Here is a 23,787-nt window from a genome sequence, read left to right as displayed (position 1 = left end):
TCAGAAAAATAATTTTCAACCATTTCCCAAGACTTTCCACGATGCATAATCAAACTTCATGACTTTCCAAGCCTGGGAAATGATATTGTAAAATACTATGACTTTACAGGTTTTCCATGCCTCCTACAAAAACAAGATATTTGAATGAAAAATCAAGAATACCACAATTTTGAAAGCTAGTGAAGACAAACAGTGTCAAAAGTAACACTAGCTAATAATCATGCAGTTATAAAAATGTTAAACATTTGGTACTCTACAAATACATACTCCCATCAAGTTGATCTTTCATATTCTCCAGTTGACAGTAAAACTTTCCAGGGGACAAAAGATGGGAAATGGCAACATCATACATTTCACCACTATTTACTACAGGTTTGGTAAATTCTTCACTTCCTGTCATGCTTGGAGCTGCTGGAACAGATTTTGTGGCAGAATGGACAGCTAATCCTTCATTGACCAGTAGGCCACCTATGTTGATGTCAACTGACTGGTGACTTGTGTCAAACAATTCTATTTCCATGCCTTCTTGGTTTCCTGTATTGATTTAAATGAGAAATGTTGAAGCTATGGACTCCGAGGTAACCTGACTGGAATATATATTTAACAATTATTCGCCGAAGGTGAGATGAATATCGTTGAATAATCCCCGAGACAAAGTCAAGGGGATTATTCGACAATATTCACCGAACCTGAGGTGAATAAATGTTTTAGTATAATTTCAGAGCTGAACATCAGAGAAATTTTAGTAACATTTATTGACATTTTAGTAACATTCATTAACATTTTATTTTAACATTTTATATAAACTGCGTGGAGCGGTTTATATAGCATCATATAAGGAACCGTTCGACCCATCAGATTGCTGGAAACTCTTTGCTCAGCTCTGAAATTATACTACAGTAATTCATGTTACAAAAGTTAAATAATACAAAGTGCTTTGGTATTGGAATAATCAGTTGATTGCATTGAAGTCTAGCCATGTTACCAAAAACTTGGCTGAAGAATCTACTTTGTTTTGACAGTTTATCTTTCTAACATACATACATGGGTTTGAGAGAAAAACTCAAGGTAATTCTGTCAGAAGCCTAAAAGTAGACTTTCCTGCTATTAATAGTTATTAAGGCTGGGCTTGACACTAACTTTTCAACTTACTAGCCAAGTGGCTAGTGACAACTTAGATGTTACAACAATTTCAGTTTGTTTACAAGCCAAAACTGAATTTCTACTAGTCTGTGGTTAGTTGGGTATCATTGGTGTCAAGCCGTGAAGGGCCTCTATAAATGGCTCTGATATCTCTTAAAAGTGTACAGAGTTTTAAAGTTGGCTGAAGAATGAATCTTCTTTGTTTTGACAATATTTTTTTTTTTATACAGGTATGGTACTTGTTCTGTAGGTCTTACACTATAGATACGACTCTGAAACCTCTTTCAAAAGTTTCTAGAGTTTTAGAGTTTATTTAGAGCCCCAACACAAACTCCATGTTTAAAAGACCCCTAATCCTCTCTGAGGGCTTTGACTTTGCCTAAATTTATCAATGCTAAGTACAATGGCAATAACCATAACTGGCATTAAATTAACACCCAGACGGGATGAGAGATTCGAACCATAACACCTTTTGAAAATTTTGTATTTGGGTACCAGTAATGCTGTGTCAATACATCAAAGGCTTTCTTTGCCAGTTGTCTAACCTTTTTTTATCACTTTTCCAACCAATTGCTTTTGCATTACAAGGCTACTAAACCTTTCAACAGAGGCATCTGACCACTCTGTACCACTGACAGGGGAGATGGACGATAGGCTACACTGGATCGCTTGAGCAGCAAGTTGTGATAGCTCTTCTTTTCCTGTCCTCACTTTACTCAAAGGAAGTGTAACAGTGTTGCCAAAGTCCACATAGAACACCTCCACAGACTGATCATCTGTAACCTTAGTGATTCTTCCTCTGTACCACAAGTCATCATCTTATACAAAATTGCAAATCAGTCCAGTTAATGATTCATTGACATTGAGAAAGATAATAAGACCATCTTCCATATGTGTAACCAAACAGCAACAAAAAATGCATGGTTTTAACTCTAAAATTTCAAATCTATTCCCGTCTCTTGCATGAATCAAGTGCTATCCAACAAATGTGCATCAGAAAACCTCCATTGCAATATTTTCCTTGCTAACCACTGAGATCTGATTTTGTTTAATTGGAAAGCTGTCAAGCTCTCACCAGAGAACTATTTTCTATCAGACTGATTATTGCTCAACTATAGAATTGAAATTGAACAGTTTTAAGTGAGACTCCAAGACACATTTACAATCAAGTAAATATGCTAGAAATTTCAAGGTCCAGTTGCAAACATAAAGGTCCAAATGCCCCATTCAGACAATCAAAAGAAACAGTTTCATGTAAATATCCTTATAATAATAATAATAATAATAATAATAATAATAATAATAATAATAATAATAACTTTATTTGAGGAGGGTAACACGTGACAGTAATTCAACTGATGAACCTGTGACCCTCAAATAAATCAAATAAAGATTTTTTAAATAAAACTTAAAGTGCATCAAAATCCCCACTGGCAGGAGGCAGACCAGTAGGTTATTTACAGAGCGCAGCCGTGGAGTTGAACTTGGGACAACTGAGAACAATTCCAGCGAGTAAAGGGTGGAGGACTCGAACCCGGACCACCGGATTACAAATCCAGCACCCTAATCACTTGGCCACACCTTTTGATTCATTCCTTTTGTACCATACCATAATGGCAGAGGACTAACTGTACTATTTCCAAGAATTTCAAGGCCAAATTGTGGACATCAAGGTCTAAATACCTCATTCACACAATCAAATTATGTGGTAAGAAACAGTTTCATCTAAATATCCTTTTGATTCATTCCTTTTGTACCATACCATAATGGCAGAGGACTAACTGTACTATTTCCAAGAATTTCAAGGCCAAATTGTGGACATCAAGGTCTAAATACCTCATTCACACAATCAAATTATGTGGTAAGAAACAGTTTCATCTAAATATCCTTTTGATTCATTCCTTTTGTACCATACTATGATGGCAGAGGACTGATTGTAGTATTTCCAAGAAGCACTAGTAATTTTACCAACAAATGACAAACCTGGAAAAAGTGCTGTACAGTTTAATCCAACTGTAGGGTTTTCTAAGTTTTGTTGTTGCTCACTATCTACTGAAGTTTCTTGGAGTTTATCCATCAGTTTTGACAGTATCTCTTTGCGATCTGCTGTTGCAATCTGGCAGTAGAACAGATGTGGATTGACACACTCTGTGGGGCACAGCTCTACAAATGAACCTACTTTGATCTCCATGAGAGGCACAGAGCCTTGAAAAATACAAACATAATGGTATTAAACCACTGACACAGAAAAATAGTCTGGATGTTTTGCTACATACACCAAAATAACTTGCCATAATAAGCTACATTTCTGTTATAACTTAAAGGTTGTTAGCTCAAGAAAACTTGAAATTGCTGATACTGTTTATCAAGCATACTCGGTATTGTGACATCCTAAAAAGCCAACAGTTGAATAGCAAGATGACTAATGAGTTTTGTAGACTAATGTTGGATTCCATTTCCCAGGTTTGTCCACAGAAGTTAAGGACAACCCCGGTGGGCAACCTGGCATCCGATTGATCTGCCTCCCCTTAAATAACCTCCTGTTATCATGATTACACAGGCGGCGGTAAGAAAAGAGGCCAACCTAAGCTTCTTTCTCCTTGATTTCTTCCATAAGTATTTTAAGCATCTTTGCTGCTGAATAGTCCATACAAAAAAATTACTTCCAAGTGAATTTTGAGATTTGTGAGAGTTACCTACTGTAGTTCTACTAGACTAACACAGTATTAACACAATACCTTTCTCAGCCTCCCCACGGGTTGATCCACCAAACAGTTTTGAACCATCTTCAGAGAACAACTCAACTTCATAGATACCAGGATCACGGCTGCCATGCACTTGAAGTTTAAATTCTTGCTCAATAACTAAGTCCTTGAAGTTTTCTGGCTCCTGATTTGCAGAATAACCTTTCAAACAGCAGCTAACCGCTTGGGCTGGTAATGATGCAAATTCTGTCTTCAGTGACTGGACACTGGTTAGAGGAATAGTTGCAGCATCACCATAATCAATGTAAAAGACCTCTACACTGTTCCCTTGAGCTTTGGTGACTCGTGCACGGTACCAGCCACCATCTTCATAGCGAGCCACACAGAAAGAACCAACACTGATAGAAGTCAGGTTACCCTGGTTTGAACTGTAATGTTCTTCCAGTCTTATCATAAGGTCATCCAGGTTACTTGAGTTTTGAGAGAGTTGACAAAAGAACTTTTGTGCACTGTCCACAAATGGAATAAAAACATCAACTTCAACTCCGGGATTTAGCTGAATGTCACTGACTCTTGCAGATGGCTCAGAAGTTTCTATTTCACCAGACATTGCTGTTTTGGTAAAGAGGGAAGTTCCATCTTCAGACATCAATTCTACCTCATAAGTATTCTCTGATTTCACACTTGTCACCTGGGCTTTGAACTGCTGCTCATTAACAAGGTCTTTAAAGTTCTCAGGCCCATGCTGGACAGAAAATCCTTTCAAACAACAACTTACAGCTTGGGCCGGTAGCAGTGAGAATTGTGGTTTCAGGGATCTTATGCCGCTATGTGGAATGGTTGCAGAATCACCATAATCAATGTAAAACACTTCTACACTGTTCCCTTGAATCTGAGAAACTTGAGCACGGTACCAGCCACCATCCTCATAGCGTGCCACACAGAAAGCACCAACACCAATTGAATTTAAGTTCTCATGATCTAAACTGTAATGTTCTTCCAACTTGTTCATGAGGTCTGATAAATCACTTTCATTTTGAGAAAGTTGACAATAGAACTCCTGGGCACTAACCACAAATGGGATGAAAACATCTACTTTGTCACCATGTTTCAGCTTGAGGTTTGGCACACTCAAGGTTAGTGAGGCTGATGATTGTGGTTCTTTAGAAAGCAGTTGGCCTAGTGGTGCTGAGCCATCTAATGGCACAAGAATGACTTCATAAACACTGTTGCCCTTTGCACTTATAACCTGTGCTTTAAACTCTTGTTCACCAACCAGCTCCTTGAAATTTTCTGGCTCTTGATTGGCTGAGGAACCTTTCAAACAGCATGGTATGGCTTGTGCTGGTAGAGTGGAAAATTCAGGCTTGATTGTTCGAATATTGTCAAGCAAGATAGTTGCACTATCTCCATAATCTATGAAGTTGACAGTGACATCCTTTCCTTGAATTTTCTCCACTTTTGCCCTGTACCAGCCATCATACCAAGCCACATAAAGAGAGCCGACATTTAGGGAAGATATGTTCTCCACACTGGAGCTGTAGCATTCTTCTAATTTGGTCATAAGGTCATCTAGTTCTGTCGAGTGTGCTGTACTATGGCAAAAAAACTTCTGAGTGCTTTCAGCATAAGGGATCACTACATGAACAGTATTTCCTGGTTTCCAGTGCATCTGGGAAATGCTAGAAGATGGAGATGTTGGACTTGAGTTGACATAAATGCTGCTGACAGACTGATTGGTGTCCTTTGATATGAGATCAACCTCTGCAACTCCACTCCTGACATTCACAATTCGAGCAGTAAATTCTTTCTCTGATACAAGTTCCAAAAATATTTTATCAGAAGACTCCCTGAAAGTCCCAGATAGCGAGCATTCAATTGCTTGAGCAGCAAGGTGATAAAACTTTGAGTTCAACAATTTGAGTCGTGATGATGACAGAGTTTCAGAGTTTCCATAGTCAATGTAAAGGACTGAAACATTGCTTCCGTTAACATCAAGGACTTTAGCACGGTACCAACCATCATCTAAAGTAAACTTAGCAGCACAAAACTCTCCAACTGATGGTTTCAACATGTTCTCCTGTTGGGCACCCAGACTTTCATAATGTTCAAACATGTCATTCATCAATACATCTAATGGCTCAGATGATTTCAATAACTGACAAAAGAATTTTGATGAGCTTGATACTGAAGAGACAAACACACGTTCTGAAGTACCTGGTTGAACCTGCAGAGCAGCAATGTGAGCTTCTTCACGGTTTGAGCTCGGAGTCATGATGGTCTGAAGATCATTACCAACGTCTAGGTTCTTCCCTTCTGTGGTATCAAGGAGGACTACCAGAAATACACCATTCATTTCATCATACTTGTCAGCCATCATAACAAGTTCTTTATCCAAAGTTAGCTCCTCAAATCTGCTCATGACATCATCAGATAGCAAGTCTTGATGAGAGGGACTGATTTTAGCCAGTGCACATTTTACAGCTTGTGTTGGAAGTTTCAAGAACTCGGTCTGCAGCTTCTTCACACGGCTAAGTGGTAGTTTTTCAAAGTTACCATAATCAACAAAATGGACTTCAACTCGGCCTCCTTTCATAATGCCAGTGATTTTACCACGGTACCACTTGTTATCCTCAGAGAATTGGGCACAACAAAGCATATCTGCATGAACACCATGAAAAAAAAAAAAGTTGAGAAAACAACACTTCTTTACCCTTAGCTTTACACATCTCAGTGACAAGCAATTCTTCCTTTTATCTTCCACGATAATTTCCTACAAAACTAGTTAGAGCATATTTTGTTGGGTGACTTAAAACTAAACCACATTAATAAAAATGATTGGTTGAGAAAGAAGCTCCACTTTTCTGTACTGGTCACATAGCAAAGTACTGTAATTTTTGTCTGTTTACCCACATGGCTGATTACCCGCACCAGCCAATTATTGCATGCGGCGAAAAAAAAGTCAACAGATTACGTGCACTGGTGGATAACCCACACCTTAAACATGAAGGCACGCTATATAAGTCTTCCCTGGGAAGACCTAGGCTCATTTGTCACTAACCGTTGAGGTGTGCGGGTCAAATTTAAATGCTGGTAGATGAACAAAAGGAGCTAATGAGATATCTATTGTTTACTTCCACCAGCATGGTGGCATGAGGTAACGTCCAAACCACCTACTTCGATCTCAAATTTACCGCCACAAATAAAAACAGTTTCCATTGGAGAAAGGAAATACAAATCTCAAAAATTCTTATACTGTGATGAAGACATAAAACAATTTTGAGGAATGCGCCCTCTGTTCACTGCTTTGGAGTAGCTGTAGCTCAAGCTTACTTGACTCTGAGAGTTCTACATCACACGACGGTTGATTGACAAATGGTCCAATGGGACCTAAGGCTCCTTTTATAGCGCACCTTCGTGTTTAAAAGCAAAGAAAATTTGTACAAAAAGGCTCTAGAATTCACAACATTTCATACTTAACATAATGTGAATTCATGGCCACATCAGGGTTTGTACACTTTTGACCTGTTAAAATTCCATGACTTTCCAGGACTTTTTCCATGATCTTTTGAAAGATTCCATGACCTGTTTGCAAACATTCTCATAATACGTGCTGCTGTTTATTTCTAATGAAATTAAATCTGGTTTTTGGCCTCATTAGTTGACTTTTCAACTTTGGGTCTTATTGCCTTTCACTCATAGAGAGCATATGGATTTTCCATGACTTTCCATGACCCACACCTAAATTTCATGACTTTCCAGGCCTGGAAAATGAAATTTGAAATTCCATCACTTTCCAGGTTTTCCATGACCTGTATGAACCCTGCACATTTTGTGTGAGCAATCATTCAGCACAATGTTGATTTGTTGATTTTTCAAAAAAATTGATATCTTTGGTTCTACTGGATCTAACAAGTCCCTTAATATGGGAAAATTCTCCCCAGCTCAAGCTAACATTAACTGGAAATTTGTTACTGGTGCGCCAGTTATCCTTGGATTATTTTTGTCACCATCAAGGTTTTGTTTACACGCATGCCAATAAAAATGTGTTTGTCGCTCAACTAATTGTGTGTGAAATAAACTCAAGTCGGCATCATGTTTTCGTGCTGCTTTGTGGCACTCTTCATACAATAAAAGTCATCTGAGAGGTGGAAACGCAGCTAGGTGAGAATGTTTTACAATTCAACTGCCAGTAGATTTCAAAACTGTCACATAACCCACACCTCCCTATTACCCGCAGTGGAGCATGTTTGAGTCAAAGTCAACAAATTACCAGCGGGTTAACGGCCAGAAATTACAGTAAACCAAAAACAAAGCAATCTCCTATTACTTTTGACACTCAGTTAAAAACTTATTAAATAGAAATCAGTGTTATAACACCCTTTTGCTGACCTAGCCCTAAAAACCCACAACATTGTAATTTTCTTACATGTTATTACAAATTTCGACAATTTTTGAGTGAACATGCATATTGGAGTTAAAATTATATCAGGTCAAGACAAATTCAAACTAGTTTGACTTCTCTTTTTGTTTAACGATTACAAAAATATAGCTGGAGCAAAGAGAAATCCAAATCAAACTTGCTTGAGACCATTTTGACCAGAATTTTGTTCCAACCACTAAGACAAGTCTAAAATTTAGTTGATCTTACCACAAACAGGCTTAGAGATGGCAATCCTTTGTCCTTCAGAACCATAAACTTCAGAGATTTCTCTCATTAACGAATCAAGCTCTGTCGCAGATTTCTGTAGCTGACACCAAAAGTTGCATGGATGTTCAATGTAACTGACAATCACATCTTCAAATTGGCCAACTTTCAGATCTGGAGCAGGAATTGTTTGTGATTTGAGATTGTTCCAATTTTCAGAAGTAGGTAATGCTCCATCTGCAAACTCTGCATTTCCACTAAGGACCAGCTGATCACTAATATTCTGATTTTCTCTTCTGTTTTTTACAAGAAGTTCAACTCGACAGATGCCTTTACTGTCCTGAGTTATAGTTGTAAGCATGCCCTCTTTCTCCAAAGCTAAATCAATTAATTTTTGAGAGTCCTGATGTCTCCACTTCAGCTCTCCAGAAACAAATTTGGGCATGATTCGGTTCAGGGAGCATTCAATACCTTGTTGTGGCAGGTCAGAGAACTTGGGAATTAGTTTCTTTATCTTGTTGATTGGTAGTGTTTCAGAGTTTCCATAGTCAACATACTGAACAGTGACACCCTTTGGTTGAGTTCCCAATACCAAACCACGATACCAACAACCATCTTCTGAAAACTGGGCACAGCATGGATCGCCAGGAGAGGGAGATGACAGAAGTTCTTCATTTGCACCAAGTTTTGCATAGTGACGATTTACCTCCTGCATCAAACTCTCAAGTTTCGGTCCATTTTTAAACAGCTGACAGTAAAATTTCGAAGGATTGATAATGTTGGTGACCAAAGCTTTCTCCTCCACCCCGACTGGAACATTTTCTTGAGCAAAAACAGGTGGAGACATTTTTTTCACAGTTGTCTGAGATGCAGTTGCTGCTGACGTGGTTGCACAAGGTAAGTCTGCTGACTTAATCCCAAAGTTAGCAGCAATGAGAATTTGGTTCAGTTCCATATCACTATCTGAGGTTGTGTCTATAAGTTTCACTCTATGTTTTCCACTGTTCTCTACACTGGTTACAAGTCCCACCACATGTTTAAATTTAATCAACTTCTCAAACAACACTTTGGCTTCATCAGCCCAAAGCCCATCCTTGCTGGCAGGTTCAACCCCAGCTATGGCAAAGTTCAGGGCTTGACAAGGAATCTTTAGAAAATCATCCTTCAAATCTCTGACATCTGACAACTCCGTCTGCTGCGTATTGCCATAATCCACAAACCTAACTTCAATCTGTCCAGTAGCAATCGAACTGACATTGGTGATTATTCCTCTATACCATGTATCATCTTCATAGAACTTTGCACAGCAGGGATATCCCACAGTGCATGACTGTAAAGGTAAAGTTGCTGGATCCTGATAAGTGTAGACCTCGGCAAGATCATCCATTAATTTCTCCAGTAGGTCTGTGTTACCCAAGAGCTGGCACCAGAAATGTGATGGATCTTCCACCCAAGTCACACTGAGATCATTGTATGAATCAGGGGGGAGACTGATTGAGTTGTATTTCACTTCCCTCCTCAGGTTTGGTTGTTGAGGTAATGTGCTATCTCCGTTGGTCAAGGGAACGGCAGCAGCAGTACTTAAACCACCACTTTGCATCTCGTCGAAGACGGATTTAGTACCTCTCTCATCGAAGAAAAGTTGTGTAACTAAGATATTCTGTTTCTTCAGCTGAACGGCCTTACAATAAAGCTCTTGCTCCAAGATAGTCTTGTTCAGCCAGGTCACCGTTTCGTCAAAACTTTCTCTGCGAAGATCAACTCCTTCAAGCTCACATTCGAAACACTGGGGCGGCAAGTCACAAAACTTCTCTTCTGCGATTCTTATGCAACTTAAGGGCGCGAAATCTGTATTTCCATAATCCAAAAAGAAAACTTCACACTGTTGATCAGCGGGATTCACCCGTAAGATGCGAGCCCGGTACCATCGATTATCTTCTTTATATTGCGCCAAATAAATGCAGCCGACCATAATATCTGAAACTTTGGGTGGTCTAGCTTTCCCTGAGAGCACATTTTCTTCTATTTCTACCATGAGTGCATCCAATTTTCCCGCCTCGGCGTTGATTTGAACGAAAAAATTCCCCGAAGCCTCTTCCACGTGAGTTACTAAAATGCTCACTGTCCTCCCAAACGGGAATTTCACTTGCATCGCCATCGCCGAATAAAGAACTTCGTTGTCTTCCTACAGGTCTTACTCAATCATCCTAAAGTTACTAAGGTCACAAAGCAATTTCTATAAGATCAACCATCCATCCTAACTTCAGACTGCAATGCACATGGCGCCAGCGATCAAATCGCGGTAAGGCAGCCCATAATCTTAGAATCGTAAAATAATCGGCAAAACTCGGTCATGGTCGGATTAGTATGACCTTCATTGACCCTTATCGACTAACTCTCGTAAACAATCAAGTTGGAGGCGTGGTTACCTCAACTAACCTCCACAACCAATATGGCGGCCAGCGTGTACTGTAGTGGAAAACTTTTACGAACCTTTGCCAGAAACTCTCAGAGTAGAACCGTGAACACTCGTAAGTTTCGATGATTGAGCAGACTTTCCTTTCCTTTTTTCTTTATTCATTTATTTCACTGCCTAGGAAGAAGAAGCTGTTTCAGAGTGATACGTACATTTCATTTGGATTTTTCCGTGACTACGATCAAAGTCCAACTCACGCGATGGAGACCTTAAAGCGCATATATTTCCCAATTTCCTCTGTTTATCTTTGATTTTTAATAGGCAATGTTCGTATAGTTTTTTTTTCTAACATTGATGTTCGGAGACGATCTAATATCTTACGTCGGGCAGATTTTCTTTAAGTGTTCTCCAGTTCACAAAGTCCAAAATCAGACAATTGCTCGGCAAAGTTTTCTTTGATTTTTTATCGATCTCTGATTTTTTTTAAATAATGGATAAATGTTATTGTTTAAGAATCTTGAACCAGCTGAAGCATTTGACAACGTGTTATTAGAGCTTAAGCGAATTTAACTTTGTCGTATCAAAATGTCATTAAATCTTATATATTACTATCTTTTTTTGTAGTGTTCCTAAGATGTGCCAGTTCATCTCAAAAGCAAAAATCCACATCGAAAGGTAATTTTTCCCTTTTTTTCCTCAAATCCCTTCACCGTACACATTTTTTCATATCAAGGCTTGTCTTGGAACCTTGAAGAAATGACAGCTAAAAAGACAACAAGGCAATCAGAGTATTTACACAAAACTTTGCAAGAGGTTATCTTGAAATGATCTATCGTGATTTTAAGCACCGAATATATAATAAATTGCAATCCTGTCAGACCCTGTTTATATTTCTAGATCACTGTTCTATTTTCATATCCATTCGTATACAGGTGCAACTTCAAAAGCAGCTGGGAGAAACATTGTTTTGGTGGAGGGAGTGCGAACTCCATTTCTCATGGCTGGCACCAGGTAAGTCTTTAATCCTTCACTCCCTAACATCAGTATCGGTATTCTCCATACCCTTCTATATATATATATTCCCTTTGATACTTATGTGGAGAATTTGTTAAGTGATCAAAGCTTCTTAGGTTGACTAACATTTCCTTTATTCTCCTCAGTGATCTTAATGAATGACTCAGCATTTTTATTATACTTTGGAGAAATGAAATGTTGGTCTCTCATAGGGTTTAAAGGGTTAATGGTTATAAAAGTGTAAAACAATCAGAGAATCCTAAGCCATCAATGATACACATTATTACATTGCTCGCAGTACCCATGGGTAAGATGAAGTGAATCCTGTGTTCTGATTTGCTACCCAAGCAGGCAAGATGGGTCCATCTTGCCTGCTTGGGATTACCTGCATTGATCCCTCGCATGAAAAAATTGATTTAGAACTAAGTTTGTAATTCTTGGACAATTTCAGTGATGGAAACACAAAAGAAACAGAAATGACTCTCATGAGTTTGTTAATGTGCCACAAACACAGTTGGCTTTCTTTCCCAGCTCTCAAAGTAAACAAGTCACTCTTAATTCTAAATAAAGCAAAATCTTTTTGCAATATGATAAATCCTTTATTAACCAATCTTGTTCAGTCAAGATGGCTGGATATTAGCCGAGTTCTTTTTTTTGCATTTTTGTAGACCTCAACTTCATCTCAGTCCATAAAAATGCGAAGAAAGAACTCAGCCAATATCCAGCCATCTTGACCTCGATGATGACAATCTTTAATGAGGAAACTTTTTCACTAAAAAGTGGTTTACAAAAAGGACCTCGAAAATTAAAAATTAAAAATTTACAATGAATAAAAATGCTAAAAGATGCTACTAAAAACTAATGTATCTTATGTGTAATACAAAACTTAAATCAATGAATTAAAAATCTTACGCTTCAAAATATTTACATTATCAGCGGCTCGTATAGTTTTGTCCAGCGAGTTAAAATCACTTACAGCATGATAGCCAGTTCTTTGTTTGCCCCAGTTTCTTTTAACGGATGGAATTTTGAGGTTTGCTTTATTTCTTTTGTTGTAACTATGCTGTTCTTGCTGAGTGACTAATGTTAGTTCGTGATGCGTGAGACTATTAAGACATTTATATACATGTACGCATTGGCGCTGGAAGCGCCTTTTTTCTAGTGTTAACCACTTCAGTGTAGTTAACGCATCAGACGCAGAGGAATACAGTGGTCGATCTAATATTATTTTAGCCGCCTTATTTTGAAGCACTTGCAAACTAGACATTAAAGTTACATTATGTTTGTCTCCCCAAACTAAATCAGCATACTCGAATAAGGGCATAACAAGGCTTTTATAAAAAAGGATGCGCGCCTTAAACGGTAACAAATGCTTAATGCGTCTAAGTAGGCCAAGCCTTTGATTAACTTTCCCTGCCATGTATTCGACATGATTTGTCCACGAAAAATCAGACGATATTAAGATTCCAAGATATTTAAAACAAGTAACATTGTTTATACAATGATCAAAAATTGAAACAGTTAGAGCTATTTTCCTCTGTAACTTCTTGTTACTGCCTATGAGCATGCATTTGGTTTTGTCCAGATTCAGTGTTAACTTATGTTCATTCAGCCATTTCGCCACAGCCAGGAGGTCTTGGTTGAGCTTTTCAGTCAGCTCCTGAGAGGAAGACCCATAGCAGTAGATCACCGTGTCATCTGCATAAAGTGATGCTTGACAGGCATCTAGAACGCTTGGCAAATCGTTAATGTAGATGACAAATAGCAGAGGACCCAGAATACTTCCCTGAGGGACCCCATGGGTAACTTGCAATTCATCAGACAACTCATTCCCACAACATGTACGCTGTTTCCTGTCAGTAATGTAAGAGCGGAACCACTGAAGCGAGTTCTCACATAAACCAATTTTGGAGAGCTTGCGTAACAAAATCCGATGGTCCACAGTGTCGAAAGCCTTGGTTAAATCCAAAAACACGGCCCCACACAGTTTACCTTGTTCCATGTTCAATAAGACTTCATCAGCAAATGATGTCAAAGCAGATTCAGTAGAGAGCCCCTTCCTGAATCCAAACTGTTTCCTTGTGAGAAGGTTGTTAATTACCAAGTGCTGGTACAGCTGGGAATGCACGGCTTTCTCGAGAATTTTACTGAGTGTCGGTAAAATAGAGATAGGTCGATAGTTCGATGCATTTGACCGGTCGCCTGATTTAAACAAGGCTGTAATTTTTGAGCATTTCCACAATTTAGGAAATTTACCAGTAAGAATCGATCGATTCAACAGCTTAGTGATGGAGGGAGTGATTGTATTAGCAGAGCTCTTGAGTAGTCTAGCACTAATTTTGTCCAAACCAATTGCTTTATTTGTCTTCAAAGAGGTAAGCTGCTGAAACACAAACGATTCCTCTAGTTCAGTTAACTGGAACTGAGACAACGGTTGTTCTAAAACCAAGTTGCAATTCGACCAGGTAGTCGTTATTTTGTCAGCTAGGCGCTTGCCTATGGATGCAAAGAAGCTATTCAAAGCAACAGCAATGGATTTGGAAGTGGTGTGCTGAATGCCATCGGAAATGATGCACTGAACCTTTTCTGAGGATGAATTACGATTGCATGCTTCGTTTACAGCTTTCCACATTTTGCCGTGATCTCCTCTGGCTTCCTCGATCATTTCGCAGTAATATTTCGACTTAGCAGATTTTACTAAGCGGTTTACTTTGTTCCTCAGTTTCCTGTAAGTGTTCCAGTGCTTTTCTGAGTTCGATTTACGTGCTTTACGATGATACCAGTCTCGATCTCTCATTGATTCGCTAATTTTGCTATTCATCCAAGGAATAGGTGTTCCCTTCACACGTCGTCGTTTGACAGGTGCATGATCGTCTGCAACTTCTGAAAACAGTTTGTTCCAAGTTAATAAAGCGTCATCGATATTGTTTTCATTGTCAACGACGTGCCAAGGAACATTCCTAAGATCTTCGTTAAATGAATTCGCATCGAAATTCTTGTAAGAGCGATACTCAAACATTCTTGGATGTGCTTTTGTGTGCACACCAGTCTTTAGAATGCAAAACACCAGATAATGGTCGCTCAATGGAAACGGAACAACACCAGATTTTACAATACGATGTTCATTATTGACAAAAATCAGGTCAATCAAGGTCCGTGAGGTGTCAGATATTCGAGTAGGCTCTTTTATCAGCTGTGTGAAGTCAAAAGCGCGCGAGAAGGTGAGAAGTAGTTGTTTGTCTTTCTTGGGCAATTTTGAATTAGGCATCATGTTTGCGTTTAGATCTCCTAAAATGATCACATCCGATTTTTCAAGATCAACAGCAGGCATACTATCTCGCAGAGACGAAATAAAAGTGCAGAGATCGGCATCTGGTGCTCTATAAGCGCAGCATAATAACGTTGGCTTACATTTATCTCGAATTAACTCAATCCATAAACATTCCTGTCCACCAGTATTGATATCATTCCGCAAACGAAACGCCAAATCTTCTCTTACATACATAGCAACTCCGCCATATCCCTCTTTATTGCCAGTGCGATCTAACCTTATGCACACAAATCCAGGGAGTTTTATTTCAGCATCACTTGTTGAGGAATCCAGCCAAGTCTCGGACAGAGTTAGCACGTCAAAAGTTTTGTTGTTAATTCCCTCAAGACGCAGAGAGTCGGTTTTGTTTGCGAGACTCATGTTTGGTTAATGATGCATATGTCTTTACAAGGATTGTGAGTGACTTTGATTTTAAGAAACATGGAATCATTGTTGTGACGTTAGCTTTGTGGTTAATTTTAGTTATGCTGATCTTCTGTCACATGATATTCAAAGAGGAGCATTAGAGTGAGTATGTTTTGCATTTAGATCCTGAATATTTATTGATTGCAAGTGAAATATTGTTTTATTATCTTAGTGGAAGTTGTAACATTTTGAGTTTATTGGGAGAGAGTCAGCTCGCCATCCAAAAGTGTGAAATATGTTTTGGAGATAATTTTCAGCAACTAATAGCACTATTTTGGAACTGCCTTAAACCAAACTGTACAGGTGGTAAAGAGTTGGTATTTCCTCCAAAGTCTTTTACATTAGGACACATAAAAACTTGACTTGAACCAGTAAACTTGAGAGGGTTAAATTGATTCCTAAATCCTTTTTTCAGGGGTCTTGTGACAAGGACTGGTATAAGTAAAGGTTAGTGAAAGAAGATTTTTCTGCTTAAATTGTGGGACTCAGGTCATTGAAAATTGCAATTGGAGATTGTAGAGTATTACTTGTTCACTCTAGTGGGATGGTAGGCCTTAACCCATAAACTCACAAGATCTGATTGTTAATTCTCCCCTCTGGCTCTTACACATTTCCTTGTAAATTGGTTAGAAGAATTTGTTGTTCAATCAAGGTAAAAACTTTAGCCTGATAAGCTTGAGTCTTCTCACTACCTGTTTTCTCGACAATATGTGGATATGATAGGGAGAAGTTACATGTTAATCATTTCTGGGAGTTAAAGGGTTAAAGTGATGATGCCAGCCTTTTTGTCGGTTTCACCAGATTGCACTGTCACTCAATTAGTCAACTTGTTATTATGGTTTCTGAAAAAAAGTGAACTGTGAATTTCAAAGCTAAACTTGTGATTTCAGTACTATTAGTCATAGCCATTGAAAAAATGTTGAATTAGAAACAAACAAAATGTAAATAACTGTAAAATAACTTTTACAGATGCTGTTGATCACATTGTCATTGGCACAGTTATTCAAGAAGTTAAAACCAGCAATATTGCGCGAGAGGTATGGTATTGATAAGTTATCATTGAAAGTCCCTATAAAGGTTGTCTTTCAATTGCCAGGCCATCAAGACCCTCTCACTACTTATCTTAGAAGTTGAAAAAGGATATTTCCATATGATCAGTTGAAAATGGTTGAAAATAATTAAAGTAACTAATTTAAAGGTTCTAAGCAGTGTGCAGATTGCTTTTCACTTCTGGAACTACAGCTGTAGCATGGTTTAGCTCACAGAATAGTTCTCTCTATATGAGTAGAGAAGAGTAGAGTAGACATCTATATTTATACAGGATAGCCCCTTCGGTGTAGTAAACACTAGTATCAACAGGGGTCCTGTTACTCACCCGTCCCATACCCACCCAGTAGTAAATCACTGGAGAGCAAAAAAATCCAAAGATCCAAGGTTTGAACCCTTGTAGGACTGACTCATATTCTATCTCTATGCCATACTTATGTCAAACAATTTTTAACAGAACTCTTTAAATAATCACCCAGTTTGAAAATAGCTATCTTTCTCAATCAAGTCTAATTCTTAAGTTTTTCTTTTTTTTTTGCGTAAGGCTGCCCTGGGTGCTGGTTTTTCAGACAAGACTCCATGTCACACTGTGACTATGGCTTGTATCTCATCAAATCAGGCAATTACTTCAGGTACAGTATAATGAAAAGCTAGAAATAAATGCCAGTTCTAAAGCTGACAAACTTTTAAGTCCAAAATTGGTTCTAAGTTGTAATCATCATTGTCCTTCCAAAGAAACCTATGATATTATAATTATTATGTAGTGTTCACAGATAAACTTTTTTCATATCTTATTGCGCAGTTTATCAAATAAGGGAAAAAATACTGACAATTTTTAAGTACATGCTCATATAGATCATTACAATTTCTGTAAACTGTTTGGTGTTAAATAAGTCTTGCAAGTATTTGCAGGTTGCATAATTACTTTGACGTTAGAATTTATTTCACTCTGTTTGTAATTCACTTCAGCACCAGACATAATGGGTTTGTGTTTTTTTTACTCTTCACGAAAAAACAGTGATTTCTATCTTTAGTTGCCAGTGAAGTAGTCAATGGTTGCAATTGATCATCACAACTTCTTTAAGGGCTGTGTTTCTCCTAAAGCAATTTCCTTTTTTCCTTTTCTCCTTTTTTTGCCTGAAGCTGTTGGGCTAATTGCCAGTGGTCAGTGTGACACTGTGATTGCTGGAGGAGTAGAATTCATGTCAGATGTTCCCATAAGGCTCAGCAGACCACTCAGAAAAACACTGCTGTCTTTAAACAAGGTCAGATGATTTTCAAACAGTCTGAATTTGTTTACAACTCAGTTTTTTTTGGTCATAACAACTTTTTAGTGGAAGCATGCACTAATCTGTTCTGCTGACAAACACTGGAACAGGCTATATGATCAGTAGTAGTTTACAGAACCTTCAGAGCTCGTACAGGTGATGTGTCATCATTGTTGGTCATGTTGCATGTAGATTAAACCACTAAATTTGCTTGTCAAAGTTCCTGTGAATTATTATGACACAACTGTGTTGAGGTGATCTTCCCTGAAATGCTTTGCTTTTGTTTTTCAGGCCAAATCTCTTGGTGCAAGACTAGGGCTTCTTTCAAAAATCAGACCGAAATTTCTCTCTCCTGAGGTGATTCAATGAGTTAAATAATTACATGATATCTCTGGTACAGATCTAAGCAGATGTCAAGGAAGCTTGTTAAAAACATTCAGCTGAGCTAATATTTCCTTTTTATCATTCCCATTAGCTGCCAGCTGTGGCTGAATTTTCTACTGGTGAAACCATGGGACATAGCGGTGACAGGTATAACCTTTAGAAACTACAGATAATTTATTATTTTGATTAACCAGGGTCTGGGTTGTGATTCTCCTTTCTGTTTGCCAGACAGTTCTTTGAAAATAAGTTGGTGCTCTATGAAGTGCACATCATGTGAAGGCCAAAAAATCTATACATTTTCATCGTCCATTTGTTGAGTAATGTATTAATGTTCCTTACACAGTCATCACTTTGAGACGCAAAATGGTGGCTGTATTGTTGTTCATTTCTATACTAAACCATTAACATGTATTGCCTTAGATATTGAAATCATGTGAAAGTGTAGTGTGATCGTCCAGGTGAGTGTAGTCCTGAGAAAGACTGTTGTGGGTGGTAGGGACTGATGTTTTGACAACCTGTGGGGAAGTCATCATCAGAGTGACATGACTTCTGCACAGGTTGTCAAAACATCAGTCACTAGCACTGACAACAGGACTACACTCACCCGGATGATCACACTACACTTTCACATGTTACCCCTGGGTTCAAACCATTTACTGCATATTGAAATCAGTTACTCTTACTTTTAGGATTACTTTTCCAAACATACTTAACATTTCCACCCATCAGTATTTGAATAATGTTAAAGAATGTTAAAACCAGAATTCTGTGTACTGTTTAATATGTAATTTGATTAGCTGTAATAATTATGCCTGTTCTTGTAAGGTTTGCAATTACTTTAAAAAAAACTCACTTCACTAACATGTCTTGGTCTTTTTATTTTTCTTAGGTTGGCAGCTGCCTTTGGTATCAGTAGGAAAGAACAAGTAATTACCTGTTTTAGTGTTTTATTGATTTTTTTATTGATTTTAACTATGAATTACTTGATTTATTTGTCTGTTTATTATTTTCTATCTGCATTTATCAGCCAGTGTAATTAGATTGCCTAGTAACTAGATTATGTATTTGAATCATTTTTTCTTGGTTATTGGCCCACCAACTTGTTATGTGAACCACAAAAAAAAAAAAATGAACTCAAAAACACCTAAGAATGAAATACTTTTTACATTGCAGGATGAATATGCCCTACGATCTCACACGCTGGCACATCAAGCAGCAAGTGTAAGGAAATTTAGAGCATTAACACTCATTTGATATTTGATAATTAATGATTATTGATAATGATTTTGTAACAAGCAAGTCCAAGCATTTTTTTAATGGCTTTACTTAAGTTGCCCCAAATCACAGTGTGTCTTCATGCATGTATACTGTGGTATTAAGTATTTCTGTTTCTCTTTTTTCAGGCTGGAAAGTTGGAAGATGTTGTACCTTACAAAGTACCTGGTATGTCAGTGATCAGACCTCACTCTTCACACTGGATCAATTTGGAATGTTTTTGTCAAAAGAATTACAAAAATAAGTCACAAAAATTAATTGATGCCCCAAAGAAAAACTCTTAATGACCGAAAGTTTGGCTAGAAAATAGCTTTTTTCCCACGAGCACCTTTCTATTAAAGGCTCCATCCACACTAGTTTCTTTGTTTGTTTTTTTTTCAAAAACATCTACTTTGTGATGTGACATGAAGTGTGCTGGACCTGCATCAATTTTCAATGGCTCTGTTTCTTGAGTGGCAACGGTTAATGGATTATTAAAAAAATATGGAGCTTCATTTTGTACAAGACAAAAATGGAATCTTATTAAAAAATGTAAAAGTGTGTTTGAGGCCTTAGCCTGCTAATGAAATGAAAATACTGACTATGCAAAGGCAGGCTGGCATTTTGAAAAGGTTAATTTGTTACTTTTGTAGGTCATAATGTAACTGTGACAGCTGATAATGGGATCCGTGTCTCTACAATGGAGCAGATGGCAAAATTAAAACCAGCATTTGTCAAACCACATGGCTCTGTCACGGCAGCTAATGCTTCCTTTTTGGTTAGTCCTTTAGCCTTTTCCATTTTTCCCCTTTCCTTTGTGGTGAAAGATGGGGGATAACCCAAGCTTTAATACTTAATGTCTCATCAGACTTAACTTTAAATGAATCAAGGTAAACATTTACATTCTTGGATTAAGGAGAAATCTGATTCAGAAAAACTAGCTCAGGCAACACTTCTCAGCTTTAAGGACTGCCTTCATGCTCAAAGCATAATATAATTATATGTTTTGTTGCTGGTCTTCTCTCCTACAATCGAGTGTTGCAACCCAGGAAATAGAACAGAGTAGGGTAGCAAGAAGACAAGGGTTGAGGCTTGCCACACTCTATCTCATCCTAATCTCTACTCACACAATCTCTTTGGGTCTCGGTTCTTTGGATCATATCCACACTATAAGGATTGTTCAAATATACCTGCGAGGTAAGCCAGAACAGAACAGTTTTTGCAGAGTTAAGAAAGGTTATAACAAGTGCAACACCTTAGAGAGAGACTGCAAAGAGCACTCCCAGGGAACCCAAGATTTAAAAAGGGTGAAGTGATGGTTTACCTCTCATACTTGAAATTCTGCTACATGCCCCTTTTAATGTTTTTACAGACAGATGGAGCGTCTGCTTGCCTGGTAATGAGCGAAGACAAAGCTTTGGAGATGGGATACAAACCCAAAGCATACCTGAGGTACATTCTTCCTTATGCTACAATCAACCGCCTCCTAGTTAGCTCAATTGGTAGAGTGCCGGCCGGACTGTTGTGCGGGAGGTCAAGGGTTCAAGCCCCAGCCAGACCAACACTCAGGGTCTTAAAATAACTGAAAAGAATTTGCTACCTTTCTGTAATATCAAGAAATGGATAGATATTCTAGTCTTCTCGGATAAAGATGAATAAACTGTAGGCTCCGTCTCCTGCAGAGTGAGGGATAGGAGATGTTAATTTCCCATGCACGAGATTACTGTATGGTGGATGTTCTCCCCTGGGGTGGGATGGGTGGGTGTACTGGGCCCGCAGTAATCGGTGCAAGCTGTTGCAGTGTCCTTGCCTGTCGGCGAATCTAATAAATTAAATTAAATTCCATTCATTTCTCAGTTATTTATAGCTTTAGTTCATTTCTTGCCCTTCTTTCCATAGGGACTTTGTATACGTCTCACAGGATCCCAAAGACCAGCTTTTACTAGGGTAATTTTGATATTTCTAAATACAGTGAATTTGAGCCCAGAATTCTCTTCTTTTGGACATTGTAAATCTTATGTGGCATTAATGGATAGTTTCACCACCGTTATACTTTACAGACCAGCTTACTCCACACCCAAAGTTCTGGATAAAGCTGGACTCAAGTTGCAGGACATTGATGTTTTTGAATACCACGAAGCATTTGCAGTGAGTTTGCATTTTAACTCTCACAAGACCCTATTTTTGCTTCATTTACACTTGACGAATTGTTTCATGCAACTTGTTGGTTTTGTTTTGGAAGGGTCAAATTCTGGCCAACTTGAAAGCCATGGATTCAGACTGGTTTGCACAAAACTACATGGGAAGAACTTCCAAGGTTAGAGAATCAAATCAAAAGTAATAGTGGTATATCTTTGCAAGTGAAAGTTGTGAAGAACCTGAGAATGGTGTTAGAATAGCAAAGATTTCCTGGTTAAAACCGTCTTAGCTGAATGTGACTCTTGTCAGCTGCCAAAAAGTTGTTGGGTCATCCCAAAGGTTTCATGATATTTGCCAATAAGATTTCACATAGATTTCACAATTAACAATTATTCCACGAGCACTTGTTGGATATGAGATGATAGATAGCCAATAAGGTGCATAGCGCCGAGTTGGCTATAATCATCTCGTATCAAACAAGCGCGAGTGGAATAATTGTTTTATTAAAAACGCCCTAAGATATTAGACAAATCTTCTCGACTTTTAAAATTTTTTAGCTCCCTTTTAATTTTAAGCTGACGCATACACTTACCATATGTAGATTATGGTATATTGGCTCATATACCATAATGGCTAAGCCAATAAAAAGTCTTGAATTGCATTATCCAATGATCCAGTTTTTAATAATTACTGTTATCTTATGCCATTATCATTCTGGCTAACCATACACTAGAAAATGATTGCTTTCCAATAATTCTCTAGGTAACCAGTTCATTGGTACTCGAACTGCTTTGTCTCTTAACAGGTTGGGGTACCTCCAATGGAAAAATTAAACACTTGGGGCGGCTCCCTGTCTATTGGTCATCCATTTGGTGCCACTGGAGTTCGATTGGTCACTACAACTGCTAACAGACTTCTCAAGGAAGGTGGTCAATTTGGGCTAGTTGCTGCATGTGCTGCTGGAGGTCTGGTAAGTAAGCTTGGAATATATGAAGATTTGAAAACGAGGTTTGTCGTGAAGAAAGAAAGGTTCAAGGGTTTAGATTGCAGTTGAAATTTTTACTAAACCAACTCTCACCACGTGACTTGTAAAACAAGTTTTGTAGACTTACAACTTTAGACACCTGTTTGATCATGGTTAAGAGTGAGAGGTTACCCCATCACAGATGGGCCATAACAGGTACTTAAATATATAACAGGTCACATTAGTTAGTTAGAAAAACACAGTTCCTTATTGTGGAAATTTCCAGTGATGGTTGAGTTTCATTTAGCATCATAACCCTTTACAGGAGAAGCCATGCCGTGTCATTGCCCAGCATCACAACCTTTTCCCCGGGTACATTGTATGGGTCCGGTTTCCCCAGACCAAGACTTGTGAATAACAAATTCAGATCTAGATTGACAGTCCACAAGTGTAATGATGTTTCTTTCTTTTAGGGTCATGCAATGGTAGTGGAAAGATATTCATCTTAAACTGAATTTACCAGAAGACCTACATGTAATAATCTGGTGGGGCCTTTAAATTACAGATCGCAAGTGAACACTCGTTAAAGCCACAGAACAGTGTAGGCATGCAAATTTGAAGGATAGTAATTTCTACAGTGTTTCCAACAATAAGAGCTAGTAAGACATATGTGTTCCTTGTCTTGTTCAAGTCTCTTCTTATTGGTTCATCTTTTTTACTGTTAGCCAACTAATAAAGCAAGACTTGATAAAAGGAGCTAGTGCCTGTTTGATTTTAGCTGTTTTGCTCTTCGTTTGGTTCTGAAGACAATAAAGCGTATAAACATTACAAAGCCGGTAAATGATAAGGCTTTGCTTGACATTTTTGGCTATTCTCCATAGTAATGTTTTCCATGAGTGTATCCTATTTTCAGAACAAATACCCAACTGTATCCAAAAGGTTCAAAAGGATCCATGTCAGTGATGCCCTTAATCTTGTTTACAAACAAGAAACCACTAAAAATTTTCTGAAAATGATCAACACAAATCAATAAAGGAACAAACAAAGATGAAGAACTGATAAGCTGTCA

General features: G+C 38.2%; 3 protein-coding genes across 6 annotated transcripts in view; 1 reads left to right on the top strand and 2 right to left on the bottom strand.

Annotated features, from left to right (window-relative positions):
* LOC111326968 (protein tudor) overlaps positions 1-10,800 on the bottom strand; it is a 29,290-nt gene extending 18,490 nt beyond the window's left edge. The window contains exons 1-5 of one of the 4 annotated variants that reach the window (XM_088743303.1): positions 8,500-10,800; positions 3,882-6,509; positions 3,127-3,348; positions 1,689-1,961; positions 268-534 (exon numbers count right to left, since the gene is read on the bottom strand). In XM_088743303.1, the coding sequence (XP_088599429.1) occupies positions 268-534; positions 1,689-1,961; positions 3,127-3,348; positions 3,882-6,509; positions 8,500-10,654 (5,545 nt within the window). In that variant the 5' untranslated portion in view covers positions 10,655-10,800. The remainder of the gene's footprint in view (positions 1-267; positions 535-1,688; positions 1,962-3,126; positions 3,349-3,881; positions 6,510-8,499) is intronic. The other 3 variants (XM_088743301.1, XM_088743300.1, XM_088743302.1) reach the window with 3 other exon arrangements.
* Positions 10,801-10,900: 100 nt separating this feature from the next.
* On the top strand, positions 10,901-23,474 carry LOC111326969 (trifunctional enzyme subunit beta, mitochondrial). The gene is made up of 20 exons (XM_022931063.2): positions 10,901-11,027; positions 11,537-11,587; positions 11,845-11,923; positions 15,720-15,764; positions 16,078-16,109; positions 16,632-16,699; positions 17,254-17,341; positions 17,853-17,974; positions 18,269-18,334; positions 18,453-18,508; positions 19,251-19,287; positions 19,535-19,582; positions 19,765-19,804; positions 20,269-20,393; positions 20,988-21,067; positions 21,515-21,562; positions 21,676-21,763; positions 21,858-21,932; positions 22,560-22,724; positions 23,192-23,474. The coding sequence occupies exons 1-20, from the start codon at positions 10,949-10,951 to the stop codon at positions 23,225-23,227; spliced, it is 1,428 nt and encodes a 475-aa protein (XP_022786798.2). The 5' UTR covers positions 10,901-10,948; the 3' UTR covers positions 23,228-23,474.
* Positions 12,674-15,607, bottom strand: LOC148717374 (uncharacterized). The gene has a single exon (XM_088743306.1). It carries the CDS (start codon positions 15,429-15,431, stop codon positions 12,813-12,815), a length of 2,619 nt encoding a protein of 872 aa, XP_088599432.1. The 5' UTR covers positions 15,432-15,607; the 3' UTR covers positions 12,674-12,812.
* Positions 23,475-23,787: the final 313 nt, after the last annotated feature.

The sequence above is a fragment of the Stylophora pistillata genome, chromosome 13, assembly GCF_964205215.1.
Source record: "Stylophora pistillata chromosome 13, jaStyPist1.2, whole genome shotgun sequence".
Classification (NCBI taxonomy): Eukaryota; Metazoa; Cnidaria; class Anthozoa; order Scleractinia; family Pocilloporidae; genus Stylophora; species Stylophora pistillata.
The sequence above is the reverse complement of the archived record's forward strand: the minus strand, read 5'-3'. Positions and strand labels throughout refer to the sequence as shown.